General features: G+C 39.0%; 1 protein-coding gene across 1 annotated transcript; it reads right to left on the bottom strand.

The window, feature by feature from the left end:
- Positions 1-15613, bottom strand: LOC101845385 (reticulophagy regulator 3). The gene is made up of 9 exons (XM_005092165.3): positions 15179-15613; positions 9626-9732; positions 8435-8465; positions 7654-7780; positions 6622-6706; positions 4411-4536; positions 3729-3823; positions 2050-2173; positions 1-1693 (listed from the first exon to the last, which is right to left on the bottom strand). Exons 1-9 carry the CDS (start codon positions 15349-15351, stop codon positions 1092-1094), a joined length of 1470 nt encoding a protein of 489 aa, XP_005092222.1. The 5' UTR covers positions 15352-15613; the 3' UTR covers positions 1-1091.
- Between the last annotated feature and the right edge of the window lie 22 nt (positions 15614-15635).

The raw sequence follows: 15635 nt of genomic DNA, 5'->3' as shown, positions 1-15635 counted from the left end.
TGATGTCTTCCAAGAGGTCTTTAATGAGACAGTATATCAACATTACAAGCAGGAGCAGTGCCAAAGACCACCCTGCTAAAATCTATTGTCTTTCTCTCTCACTTTAAAGGAAAGGTTACACACAATTCAAAACTTTGATTTCCTTATATATAGTATTTTAGCTTTTTACCGTAAGATATGATTCACAGGATTGCACTCATTATGTTTGTGAGCTGAGAAATTTTGAGACAGAAGTGACTTGTAAGAAATCAAGTTTCTCACAAACGGTAAAAATACTGTCATATACGTGAAATCACAACCAGCAGTAACAAGAGATTCAAACCAAGCTCTTCCAGTATACATGATGACCATTATATCCTCAAATCAGGTCACAAATGCCTTACTTGCATTTTGATTGTGGAACATTTAAGTACGGCTAACTCCTTGACATTTTGATAAACACACTTAATATGAACTGTTACTGTGTTTATTTTTTATAAATAAAAAGGTAAAAACGTGTTATGGACAGAGGGTGTCAAAATAGCTTCACAACCATTTGCTGTAGAATCGCAAAGGTAACGAAGGATTCATCAAAGCACCATGTCTCAAAAACCTTATCCTTTAAAAGGTGAAGAATATGCTGTTTCAAATTTTCAAGATCTCTGCAGGAACACAATCCACAACTTATATATTTACTAGGCAATGCAGTGTTGTGGTCCTACTCTTCATGTCCCCATTTAACATTCAACAAGGTGTCTGGAAAAGGTAGCCTTCAAAGAATAGAGAGCCAAACACCTTCCTTTTATGTCAAACAGTACACCATCTACAGAATCTGAAAAACCTGAGAGTAAATATAAATCACATACAAAAAAAAAAAAGAAATAAAAATGCAAAAAGAGCAAAGCATGATTTCAAGAAAATTACAGAGTAGTTTCACATATCAAATGCTCTGATTCACAAGTCAAATGTGTGCTCATCCACACTTACACATTACATGAGAGGAAAAGAATAAACTTGAAAAGCCTGGACAACTTTAGATCTTAAATCTTTACACACCAAATATTTGACCACAAGGATCAAAATTGATATGTACAAATGCAATATATACAAATTCAAACACCATGATCTTGTGACTCTGGATCCAACTCATCCAAAAAATCAAAATCTTTCTCAATTTCTGCAATTTGGTCCCTCCGTGAAGCTGCATCAATCTCACTCTCATCATCGTCTTCATCAGATTCAGCAATCGTCGGCTGTGGGTTCTGGAAATCAATACTTTCACCTTCCTCAGAGCAAGTGTATGTGATTTTTGCACCAGTTCTGGGGATCATGCTGGAAGAAGACGCTGTCTGGCCTTGTCCAAGAGTGGCCATACCTTGTAAAGCGGTCTCCATCATGGACGAAATAGTCCGGGCAACAAGAGCCCCTGTTAAGGCCTGAGCAGAGGCTTGAGCAGATGCAGCAGCTGCGATACTTTTGCTTGCATCCATAACGTCTGCTTGAGAGAAATCTGCATCTGGAGAAAGGTTGTGTTCATCCTCTGACTCTGACTCCGCGAAATGCTTGGCAGCAAACTGAAGTGAATTCAGTCTACTACTGTGAGAATTAGGGGTTTCTGGGGTGGCAGGAAGTTCCAACTCATCATCTGTATTGTCAAGGTCATCAAATGACGGCATCTGCGTAAGATCCAGCTCAAAGTCATGGTCATGATGATCTGTGAGAACACACAAAAAAGGAAGTTTATAAAAGAAAAGAAACAAAACCCTGAAAAAGAGGCATTAACACAATGCGGATTAACTTTGCCACTCAAAACAAAAGTCCAAAGTTTCCAGTAATTCTAAGTTTGACATTTTTTGTAAAAACTCAATCAAACTCACTTCAAACAATACACATATTCTTGCTTTAAAGACACTGACAACTTTATTCGATTGACAAACAGGGTATATATGCTTTAAAAACAGCAACTAATTATTTAACTCCTCAATGATGCTCAATAACATGATCAAGATGGAACTAAATCCTATCTAACTACTTTTGTCCTAGCTTCAAGCGAGGTTAAGGATTACATACCATCATCACCATTGCTAAATGAAGGATGTTTTGACATCCTCGGGGTTGGAATAGCTGAGTTAGGTCCTTCTTCCTCACTATCTGTAATGGCCTTCGCGAGAGCTGCAACAATATCTGGATCTCCCTGCACAAACAAAAAGTAAAGAAAAGAATGTTACACTGATCTTTATTTGCTTTCATACTTGCAATCAGCACACAGAAATCTTTTGCCAGATATTCATAAATAAAGCATGTTTTCCTCAATTAAAAAAAACAACATTAAAAAATCGCATGCAATTAGAATTTTTCTAACAAGATGTGTCACAACACAGTAGAATCAGGTGCTCATCAATTTTTGGGCATATGGAGTTACAAGTATTATCTTAAAGTCTGTTCATTTGCCTTGATTTTGACGGAAAAAAATACTCTTTTATCTTAAAAAGAAGTCAAAATATTTGTAATTGCAAGGAAGTCGGGGGTTGCCTGGTGTCAGAGGTAAAATTAGCAACAAAATGGCCGCCAAAGTTTGGTGACTTCCAAAGTTGTGGTGTCCTTCGAAATTGCAAATTTACAGTTATTGTGCCTTTGATCAGCATTTTAAAAAAAAGTAAAATCCATGCAGGAATGTGTTTTTAAATAGACATAAATAGTGTTGAGCCCAAAAAGAAAAATTTGATAAAAATTGCCCAACAGGCAGAAATATGTCAATTTCTTCGATTCATTATTTTGACGAGCGTCTGATTTCACAACGATACCTGACATATACAATTTAACTAAATAAGTATCAATTTTAAATTTCAGGCTCTGCTGATTTTTTCAATGTTATAGCGTTTGTTATTTTGAAAGCGTCTTTTGTCAAATATTCTAGGTGTAAGTTACAGGTTAGTTGACTTTATGTCACTCTCAAAGATTACACAGTGGGATAAGATGGGCTCAATAAGCTGTATTCACAGAAATTGGTGCAGCCGTTAGTGTAGCTTTTTGTTGCTGTGGCAAAAGAAATGAGCAGCCCCAATGTTTTTACCCATTCTGTAAATCAAGGTGAAATAGAGTACTCTACTGTCAGAATCAGAAATGAGTGCTGAATTGCAAATGTATAACACAGTGTAAGAGATTATTCTAACCAGTCTGGTAAAAGCTAGATTGGTACTGTACCAGCAATGATAGTCTAGGCAGCTTGCCTAGTCAGAACGTCGCCTATTTGAAAATCTAGTTTGCTGTAATATTTTTTAAAGGACTTATTAAGACAGCCTCTAATACAAAGTATATATTGAGTGCCATTGTTCCAATCAAAGAAAAGAAAGGACTCTAGCAACTGCCACAATTCTTTAAAAGTCCAAGCTCCTTTAATTTGCAGTTTCCAAACTATGACAAACACGCCAAAGATTAGAGCTATGTGCTAACACATTTAAATTGGTTTCATTCACATACGCATATGAAACAGAATACTGGTACTTCAGGAGTCAAGCACCAAGTTAAAAAAAAGAATTGCACAGTAAGTTTTGCCCCCCTTTTCATAAAATGTTTTTACTTCAATAAAAAAGCACTTAACTTAGTTCATTTTTTTACATAAAATGTTGCCATTCTAGCACTTCATTTTCTTGTGCCTCTGCCACTTCATCAACAATTATGTATCCCACTTGAGTCCAAAAAAGTATGCTTGATAAAAACAGTTTATTCTTTTTTCAGGGAAAACAAACCTTCGGAAGAAAGTCATCCTCATCCACAACTTCTACTCTTGGCCCATCACTGACAGCAGCGCCACCCGATGACAGGTTCAGTCGACCACCCAGTGCTGAGGACGGTCAAATTCTCTTACTCAAAGGTCTGATTTTTAAATTTCACATTAGCTTAATTAGGGACAACACAAAATGGAAAAAAATTGAATTCTTATACCATTATCAATACTCATAACAATATTTACAATTACCTGTCAAAATGATAATAAAAGATAATAGATAGCATTAGTACAGCGCAAATTCCTACTCGATAGCAAGCTCTATGTACTTTACAATCTATATTATTACACGAACAGACCTGATAGCATTTTTTTTAAATCTCAACTTCCTGGGAAGCATACAGTGTAAGCTGACATTTTATAGGTGCTAAAACACTTACAAGATCTTTCACTGTCTACGAACGGGTACTCATTCACATCTGGGTGAAGTGAGGAAAAAATTTGTGTAAAGGACACAAAGAATATTAAAGTCACACCAGCACCCCTGTATCTTCAACTGAACACTTTATCATTGCAAGTCTGCAGTTTTGAAGCATTTCAAAGTTATGCTCATGCCAAACTATCAACACGCCAGACAGAAGAGATTTAACTCCTGGTAACATTCAATGTAGAGACAAACAAAAGCCACTGTTTAGCTCACTTACTTATTACTGTGTGACACTTTGCCTTCAGGTGATAGTCTAACCACATGAAGCCCGGTTCCATTTTCACATAAGCTTTTCTCAGCATCGAATGGTACAAAACAGAAGGCCACAACATGAGGCTTATGACTGAGGAAATTTTTAAAAAACACACAGAATGAAAATATTGCAACATTCTTCATCCACCTACAACCCCCCTCAAAAAAAAAAAAATTATTCATAACATGTCACTGACAATTGATTTTTCAAGGGCCCTTCTACAAAGAGTAACGTCATTAGTATTAGTAGAGGTTTTGCGGCGCTTGCAATGGCATAAGGTCATATGAGCGCCAGAAGATTAGAGGTGTTACAAGAGAGTAACAAACATAAAAAAGAAGAAGGGGAGATAAGGACGATAGATGTTTGATAGGAAAGAAGAAGCAAACCACACCAGAGCACCCGCCAACCACCTACAGAGTAATATCAGGCATAGCAAAAAGAACAATGGGAATAAAATGTGAGGAACACTTTTGTTTCAGGCTAAGACAAAATTTCAAGGCTCTCTTGAACAAAATCAAACTAGGATAAGTAGGCGAACACCATAGGCAGCCTAATCCAGAGGCATTAAGAAGAAAATTATTTTGAAAGTTGTTTTTTAACATTACAGCTTTCATCTACTGTTTCCCATTGCTCAGGTTTTGTGGTTTTTATTCTGGTTTGGGTCTTTTCTGGTTTGGGTTATTCATGAAACATAATCTTATATACATCACAGTATTCCACTAATTTACCAATGTGCGCATAACTTAACATGCTACTCCTGTAGGCCATCGACCTATATCATGGATCTAAACTCAGAATTTTTAAAAAGGAGGAATTTCCCATGTGATCGCTACGGATGCGAGACACTCAATATTATTATACTGTTTAGACCTAAAATGCTGAAATAAAACCCATCAGTTTTTCAAAGTAAGGTTATTTCATACCACTTAGAGGGTTTGGAAGATAATTTAAAGCAAAAGAGTCACTTACCAAATATTTACAATCTTGAATATGTACAGAAAGTGGTGGCGCATTACTGAGTAGCGGAAGTTTAGCAGAGGAAATGGAGGTAGCTGAAATCCGCTAAATAGTGAAACATTAAAACCCATCTATATAGAGTATGTACATTTGGCGCGACCACTTACCCTAAAACACTCTGCAAAGTTGGTAGTATTGACGATACAACGCTCCCAACTGGCCAAGGGGAGACGCATTTAGCTTAAGCGCAGCCTTGCACGAAATAGTGAGGCTTAGGTACATTTGTGCGCCATTATGAGACTTACAGTGCATCACAAAATAGCATGTTAGCTCATCCCCATTTTCTGTCTGCGGCCAGTGTATACACCAACCGCGGCCTGTGCTTTCTGACCGCAGCCGTCTGTGTTTACAGGCACGGCCATCCCTTCTTTTTTCATCGTTATAATGAAATTATTTATTCGTAGACTTAATCATTTGCTTTGGAGTTAAAGAAAGCGCATATGAATCCCAACAGCAGGTGTTTGAGTTTGTGTTTTGTTAAAGCAGTGAAAGGAATGTAGATCTATTGCTGTCCCAGAGAGAGAGAAATAGAGAGAGATAAACAGAGAGAGAGAGAGAGAGAGAGAGGGGGTGGGGGGAGAGATAGACAGACAGAGGCACTCCTGTACAATTGCGGTCCCGTTTGCACTAAAACTAAATCACACTAGATTCTAGGCTTAAGTGCCCCTGTAGTCATTTTTACATGTTTCTTATTTAGATCTAAACTGAATTAAAATTATATCTAATCTAGATCTAGATCTATATATCTAGAGATAGATTATCTTGGCTATCTAGAACCTAGAGATCTCCAGATATCTAGACCTAGATCAAGATTCACTCCCACAATGGCCATCATGTAAACAAACGGGACCGCAATTGTATAGGAGTGCCGAGACAGACAGACAGAGACAGATTGTCACCTCCCTTTAATGGATAATTGCTCTTACACAATAACACAAAACACTATACTACCCCTTTATTGTGATAGCTCATTTAACTACCTTTCCAGAGGTATCAAATATTTATATCTTGGTTGAAAGCCTATGGAAACAGAGTCGATTTGAATAAGATACCCTATTGTAATTGATGTTCCTTAGTAAATTAATTTTTACGTAATGGGCAAGTCAGTGGAAAAAAAAATTCCAGGCGGAGTGAGTTCAGCAACATAGGCCTACTTACTGGTGATGTAAGCCAACATGAAACCTGAGATGTAATAACCAACCATGGCAGTCAGTGTGAAGAAGGCAGTATTTCCAAGGCAAAACTGGGGAGGGGGGGGGAGGGGGGAAGGAGAGAGAGTACAGAACAGTAGATATCATTTGAACTGGAAAATAGACACAACAGAGTGGGCTATAAATGTTACTAACACTTTTAGACATTTATACTATGATACACTGATCTGTCTTTCAAAGTTTAAGCAACATTTAAGAACACAGTAGATCAACAATACTCATAGAGAAAAGACACCCAGCGCTGCAACAAATAAACTCTCTTCACTTGTGAAGCCATGGTTGAATACAAAATATATTCTCATTAGCTAAAAATAACCAGTATGCGGTTGGGTCAAGTCATGCAGCTGTCGCAACAATTTCACTTTATCTTTCATATCAAAACATGCCAATTTTCCATACCAGCTCAGGTACCAGTCTTGTTCCCTGAGGGAAGCTATTGTATTTACCCCCTCATGGCCCCAAGAATTACTCCATTTAAGTTTGATAAACAAATATATTTCAGGCATACATAAAACAGAATATCTCAGATTGTCATTATTGTCTTTTAAGAACTTCACCAAATTAAGAAGGCAACAAAGCTGAAACAAGCCATCTCACAATTTACACAGCCAGGCAGCGACTATTTGTGAAGATTTAAGTTGTCAAAAAATCACAAACAACACACGGTAAAATCAGGCAAGGAAAACTCTGCAGCATGTATGGATCTTGAGGGGAGGGGGGGGGGGGGGGGGGGGGGGGGGAGGGAGGGAAGAGTCCCTCTGAATATGAGGCATAAGCTATTTTAAAAAAACAAAAACATATCCCAATTAAAGGTTATTGCAATTGATCGTGGTTGGGTCCGATACCTCAACATTAGAACCAAAGCTTTACCACCATCCACTCTTTTTTATTTTTATTATCCAAATTTTTAACTCTCTTTCGTTCTGCACATAGGATCAAATCATAATAAACAAGATTCTGTTATTCCTGTCTCGCTTACCACAAGTGGGTGGCTCACTCGGGAGCTTCTAAGCCATCGAAATGTCTTGACAACATTATCCCAGAACTGGCTGATGTGAATACTCAGTTCAGGTACACTGAGCAGACGTAGGTGCACTGGTGTCCACCTGCGAATGAAAGATAGTAAACTTCATGGCATTGGACAATTGATCGAAAGCCTCATAAATCCCTGGACTAACTACCTGATGAACCCAAGCGCACTCCTGAGCAGGACTATTTTCACTCTTCTGCATACTGAACATATGCCTCAGCATACAGCAGTGCATTTTAACACACAAGGACTTGGAGGCGGGGGCGCCACAGGCTCAACAGGTCAACATCAAAATTGGTTTGTTTAAAATTGTGTTAGCCAGATACAGTATCAATGAATGAGACTACCAAACGTAACAAGCGGTACATGGATCATAGAAGGAAGTCAACAGGCTTGAGCCTGAGCTTTACCAAACTGCTCTCTTGCCAATCTATTCACAGTTCACATAATAGTTCAAGCCTAATACTAACAAATAACAAGACATTAGAGGAGAACTCAATGAACTTATAACATTAGCCACACTGTAGCACCAGCCAACCACCAAAAAATTACAAAAATAGCTACACCATTTGAAGAAGGAGATCCAATTAACTGCCACTTTTTCTTAAAACGGAAAGACAACTGCCACACTAAGGACAGAAAAATTTTTAATAACAGACAGAGAACACAAAGGAGAAAACTTGTGTTAATTTTATGAAAAAACTGTACATTTCCTGTTTTGATTACTCACCCATCTTTGTCTTCTGGTTCCTTTGGTGGTACTGAAATGGTGAAAAATACAAAAATCAACATGCAGCATAATATTTTCATTTTCTCTAAAAGTTTTATATTACTGTACATAATGAAATTCGGCATAATCATTACTTTGGACTGAAGATTGACACCATTAAGAAGTAAAGAATGTTGACCAGGAAGATGGAAACCATGATTAAAATTTATCATCAACATGTTCTGACAAAGTAAATCCTTTTTTTCAGCTCATCTTTTTGACTAACAGAAAAATTAAAAAATAAAAGTACAGTCAATGATTAGAAACATGGGTCTTCTAGTCTTTTGCTTTTTGTTTTGTAAAGTGTTTTACGGCGCTCGCAACTGCATTAAGTCATATGAGCGCGCGGGACACACCTAATATTTTCAGTGGGTAGGAAATTTTGAATTTTGCCCGGGTGGCGGCCGAAGCCTCCTCTTATCGATTTTAGACAACCAAGGGATCTTTAACGTGCGCAACTTGCACACGGGCCCTCCGAGATTTTTCGCCCTTGCCCGAGAAGGCTAGGTGTAGATTTTTCCTACCAGAAGATCAGGGGTGTGGCTGAAAGACAGCAGTAAGAAGAAGTGAAGGAGTAGCAGTAGAAAGGCTGCAAAAAGAATCAGGAGCCCAGAGGAAGGGGCAAAGGAGGTGAAGGGGTGGGGGGGGGCAGAAAGAGGAGACGAAAGCAGACGACAGAACATTGCTAGAGAGCAGGAAATGAGGTTAAAGGAGGTAAATTTAGAGAAGAAAATGTTTTGGTCGCTACCCGGATTCGAACCCAGGACATTTGAATGAGAGGCCAACACCTTAACCTCTAGGCCACGAGAGCCCCCTTTTCTAGTCTGACAGCAGAAAAGAAAACAATCATCAAAATTGTCATACAGAGCAAAGATGGAACAGGTAATGCAAAGAAATAAGAGATCACAATATCAAAGAGGTCAACAGAGGCATCTCTTATAGTCTTAACAAATAACAGAATTGTATTATTATGTTTATGTATGCAAGAATGCCATAATGTGTGAGAATGGGAAAGAGAGAGAATAAGGATGAGCATGGTCATAATCCTATAACTTCCCACACACTTGATCATTCACAGCTGCAACTAACAACCCTAAAGAAAACAGGGGGGGGGGGGGGGTTGCACACAATGTTAAAATGAATACCACTTACCTCTGATTTCAGGCCATATTTTATTTTTCCATGTGTCAATGAAAACAGCAGTCATCACACAAACACTCAGGAGGAAGAAAAATCGAGATGATGTTGTGCATATAAACCTGAGGAAAATAGCATGGACAACAACGTGGATACATCTTAAAACAATCTTACTACCGTAAGTGTCAATACCATAGATATACAGATCCATAAACGGCCTAATAAGTTGTTAACCAATTTGCACTTCAATGTGAACACTAAAATTCTTTGTATTTACCAATGTACACTATAGCAAAATAAAGTTGAGACTATTCTTATAATAGCTTTAAGTATAGATGGGAAGGACCTTTGTTAACCATCAGCGACATAGCCATGTCATATAAATTATTGTCAACATAGGATACAACATGCATTGAAGAGGTATAAAAAGTGATTTGAGAACAGTGAGAAAACAAATCAACAGAACAAATGCAATGATCTTGGTTAATGTTGTTTCTACGTTTATCTGACACCTATCATATCATGCACAGCCACACTGCATGCATGAAACCATAGTTTGATTTACAATAATACTGCTTCTGGAGTAAAAATAACTCACCAGTTTCATCCCAGATGCACCATCTTCCTCCTACAATTGAGGGTTTTATATTTACTATTTTGTTATTTGTGGTTTTAAAGGTTTCATCATAATATAATGATGATTTTTATTTGATGCGCCTGACCTGTATTTATTAAAAATAAAAATCTAATACAAACAACATTTTGGGACTGGAACAGCCAATAGAACTGACCAGATCTGGGCATGTGTCAACTTGTCACTCTTATTGACAAGTCGCAAGGTGAATGTAATGTTATTTTCATACTATCCTTCATCACCTTTGAAAGAGCTTAGCAGAAGAAACTGAAGACTGGCGTAAAGCTAAAATGGGCACCTGAATAACCGGGATTTACTAGAAGCAAGACACAATGTTATTTATTATAAATCTTAGGTATCAAGGTTGATTACAATGGTGTATCGGTGCCTGTCTACTGCAATGTGTCTGATCTACTTGATGGTCTATCACCAGATCAGTCTGATAACTATTCCACTTGACAGTTTTCTAATCTACTGCAATCCACATTTCTTAATATTTTCACTTGGAGGTTTGGGACTCATTAGCCATATTTTGTCTAAAGGGGAGTGGGAGTTCCAATTTCTTGAAAGTAGTGCATCAGGGTGCGGGAGTAACAGTACAAAAATGTAATTACCCTGCACAGGCCTTACAGTAGAATGCATTATATTGTGGTGGACTGTGGTCAGTCAGGTGGGACACATAGTAGACCACATTATCGCAGAAGACCAAAAGTGACCAGCACAAAATTGTTACTATCACTACCGTATGCAGTTGCACTGCTGCTAAAGGGCATACCAATGCATTTTTGACAGCCGAACATTATATATATATATATATATATATATATATATATATATATAGCGCTAATGAAACTGTCATAAATTGAAGTTGATGATTTTCAATACATCTCAAAATATCAAAAGGGTGCGGTGGCAGAGCGGTTAGAGTGCTCGTTTCCGAAGCGGAAAGTTCGGGTTTGAGCATCAGTTCGGTCACAGATTTTTTTCGCCTCCTCCTGCCCATTCAGCAGTAATGGGTACCTAACTTCGAGTTGGGGAAATAAAGGCGGCGTGGAAAGAAACTGGCCACCCTACCACAATATGCTGAAGGCCCAGGAAGTTGTCTCACTAACAAGGCAATCCCCAATGTCCGGATCGGATGAGGGAACAACTAAACTTTACTTTACGGCTGGCATTATTCACACCCGTCACCTGGTCTGAGAATACAACAATGGGACTACCGTATCGCACTGTAGTGTTGTTCTTTCATTTTCAACCAAGGCTACCGCACAATGAGCGATTTAGAGGACGATTTTGCTGAAACCAGAGAGGAAAAAATTCCAGAAGAAAAAGTGTATTTATATAGGCCAATGTGATTTCTGTTGAATGTCATTTGAACCCGTGTCAGCTGTGCTTTGAGGCTCAGTAAGGGATTTGTTTGAAAGACAAAGTTTGGGATGCTGCTTGGGGGCGAAAAAACATTTTTTCAAAGACTGTTTTCTTGTGAGTTAGATCTAGATCTAGATCATTAAGGGAAGACCCGGTTAGGCGATCCCAGACAATATGGATAAAATTTTGTTAAACTATCCAACTTTTGTTTTTTGGGGAAAAACATCCTTTGACATCCGTTCTATCGGGTCACAATGAAGAAACTGTTGAAAAAAGACCCTAAATGATCTAAAAGGGCGTTTGAAAAGTGCAAATGGCATTAAAAACCCTTTTTAAAATCCCTGGTTTTTCTGCTTTTCTCAAAATCTACTTTTTGACATATCTGACCTCCTTAGTGCGAGGAGTTTCCAAAAACTACTGAAGCTAGAAGCTTTAAATTTGGCGTACAGGTGCTTCAAGATCTATTCTGGGGATCTGTGCAAGGGAATTGGGAAATATTGGTCACTTGTGGAAATATTCAAATTTTTAAAAATATGTACCCCAAAATTTCGACAACTGGCGTTAAGTTGTCGTACTCTAATTATCAGCTTGTAGGGTAGAGTCGACTTCTAATAAAATAATGCCAAAATGATTTTAATGAAAGGAGTCGACTCTCAACTAATCACTTCGAATAAACAATTCATACCTTCACCTGAGCCTGACACAAGACTGACAGTAAAAATAAAGGCCAGCTCTATTTCTCCGAACGTTGGGGAAAATAAACCTGAACTCTATTTCTCCGAACGGTTTCCGTTCTCGAGATTTTAATAATGGAGTGGCACGCGCTCGCGCGCGTGTGTATGTGTGCGTGAGAGAGAGTGAGTGTGCGTGTGAGAGAGTGTGTGCGCGTGTGTTTTTTGGGGGGGTTTTTGGTCCCACGTGTGTGTTTTAGGTGTGAACGGAAGGCCGGCGTATGCGTAGAGGGATTTTTTGTGATACAGTTTTTGCTTTAGGGGCCACTAAATGCAAAATAGGTACTGCCAAAGTCAAGCAGTCTTGTTTTCTCACAGCACCTTTTGAAGGCATTTTCAAATGAAGTATAGTCCGGGAACTTTGCCCCAACCACAATTGAAGTAGACTCTATCTGAATATTCAGACATTTTTTAAAATCTCCAGCTCTAGAAATTGAATTTATAATGCAAAAAATGTTTCTTCCCAGTCCTCGCAGAATGGCAGAATGAAAGATGACCCCGCACTTTCGCTAATAATAAAAATATCTCGAAAACGGAAACTGTTCGGAGAAATAAGACAAGAGTTCAAGTTTATTTTCGCGAACGTTCGGAGAAATAGTCACTTCGACGAAAAATAAAAGACAAAAAGTACTCTCCCTGTTATCAATTATTTGATAAAAAGTGCTCTTTCTATTTCTAGTCTTTTATTCTCCATTTTCGATTCTACTAAGCTTTAAATTCTGCGGACTCCACCAACTCGAGTCTGAATGTTGTGGTGAATAAAATACACCCCCCCCCCCTTAACCATCATTCTGCGGGGGCCGGGTTTATGTTGCCCGATAACCTATTTCGGCACCTCGCCTTCATTCTAGTCCCGAATCAGTGTAGCCCCTGGCTCAGCGCACGCGCACCGCGCATCATCTTACGTGAAATTCAGACAAGTCCCAAGTCGGATCCCCATTCACGAAGGTCACGTGTGTATCCATCAGTCTGCTTGAGTTTGAGTGCGTTTGTGGCCTTCTTCTAGAAACGCCTGCAGTGGTTCGTAATCGAGGCATACGTCTCGTTCAAAACACGCCAAGTTGGTAGCTCTAGATGTTCGTCCAATGAAATTATAGAAGAAATTGACCCACTTTTAGACATGAGGAGCTCGAAAGGATAGTCAGGAAACAAGACTTCCATTTTTCTATACAAAATCTTTCAAATGAGCTTGATTTCGTATGAAATGATACTAGATTCTACCTGATAAAAAAGAAGCTTGTTTGATAGTTTTGAATACCATTATATGCAGGTACAAAGAACAATTTGAGTGCAAAACATTCGGAAATTGACCTACAGATATATCACCTTCGTATTCGGACTCGAGTCCGAATATGAAAAAATGTTATTCGGACTCTGATTCTTGTCCAGCATGACATCACTTTCGATTTCCTGTGACTCGTGACTCCGGCTTCCTGTCCTGCTTCACTCGTGACTCGCCTCAGGCTGGGTAGAGACCGGGATTACTTCGGGCAAAAAGGCGCTTTGTGCAGGAGCCGAGTTGTTTTATCTTATGATGAATTTGAGGCCGGCCTGAAAAGTTATAGCGCTTCTAATAAATGCTTATTTGTCAACAGGTCATCAGAAGCAATTAAAGATGGCTCGTTAGCGTGTGTCGGGGTCGGATGGGCGGCCTGCACACGTGTGGCTTTTTTTTTTTTGGGGGGGGGGGGGGGGGGGGCACTATCGGTCCGGGCGTTGAACGTCGCATACGCGTCAGTCTTTTTCCCCCTAGCAACTGATCATTATTACTAATATTACAATAATAAGCTAATCTTGACGTAGATCTACGTAATGAATTGTGCGCTGGTCTATGGAATCAAAAGTTGCCGTATGCTCAGCTCTACACAGCAACACAACTTTTTCTTGGTAAACAATCGAGATGACACAGGCTTGTGTATTTGAACGAATCGGTCTTTTTTTTTTAACACAGCTCATAATATGCAGGTGCCAGGTGGTCTGCTAATCTTCAATTTTACCCTTTTCTACAACAAAGAAAGTGGGAAACATGGGGAGGTGGGGTGGGGGGGGGGCGTATCAATGAGGCGGCGGGCATTGGATCGGCAGAAAAGGTGTGGGGGAAATTTTAAAATGGCGGAAAATTGGAAGCACTGAACGTTAGATCTATAGAACGAAGACACTTCCTTTTTTCCGGACCCGAGTCCGAATAACATTTTTTTCATATTCGGACTCGAGTCCGAATAAGAATTTTTTTTATTCGGACTCGAGTCCGAGTATGAAAAAATGTTATTCGGACTCGAGTCCGAATAACGACGGCCTATCACCTTTCGAACCTCAGGTCGTTAACAACAAGAGTGTCTAGAGTCTAGAAAGATTATTCGAATGTGCGTAACCACTCGTAATGTCTTATCAGCTTGTGAGAGGGGGTTATTCATGTGTTTGTAACACTTCATAAATAGAAAGCTATGAAGAAAGAGCGTTATTTTCATAATCGATTAACACACTTCCACTGGCCCACTGTTTTCACGTCGAAAACACACGTTTCCCGGCGCGCGCGCGCTATACACCAACAGTACACACTGAGTGACCCCGGCGGCCTGCCCAGCACGTCCGACGTAATCAATTGCTGATAAGATTCGCATCTCAGCACAGACGCAGGACGAGAGACCCAAGAGTTAATCTGCCCTTATTAAAAACTCCCCTTTTCTCTGGGTTTGCAATGGTACAAAAGCAAGAGTTCAAGAATATGATTTATACAAATTTTTGTGTGGTTTTACGTAGATCTTTGACATGACAACAAACTACTCTGCTGACTGACTCTAGATTTAGTACTCTAGTACAGACTTGTTGACTTACCAAAATAAAATATGCACAAAGGCAAAGAGTACTGCACTTTTCCATGGACATTCCCACACAAGAAGACTCTGCACCGTCATTATGAGGGGTTCATAGGGGCTGAGGAATGAGTTCACTTTTCTTTCCATTGACTTCGTATCCCCTCCCCCGCCACTGTCGTGGACGTTTGACATCTTAAAAATCGGATCAAACCAACGCTTCTGACTAAAGATTGACGAGGAAGTAGAAATAAGTAAACAAAATCAGCTGCGTTTCAGATGTTGTGACATCAAACAAATTCAGGTCATTCATTACATTCTTCAGACACTAGAGTTTATTATTGTTTACATGTGGATACTGCATTGTGGGTGATTAAAATCGTTTTTGAAAATAGATTAAACAGTTAATTCTTGATAAATTTTGTCTTAATAGTCATTAGAAATAAATTTCACAAAAAAATATAATCAAAAGCTTCATT

This window comes from Aplysia californica, unplaced genomic scaffold, assembly GCF_000002075.1.
Source record: "Aplysia californica isolate F4 #8 unplaced genomic scaffold, AplCal3.0 scaffold00041, whole genome shotgun sequence".
Classification (NCBI taxonomy): Eukaryota; Metazoa; Mollusca; class Gastropoda; order Aplysiida; family Aplysiidae; genus Aplysia; species Aplysia californica.
The sequence above is the reverse complement of the archived record's forward strand: the minus strand, read 5'-3'. Positions and strand labels throughout refer to the sequence as shown.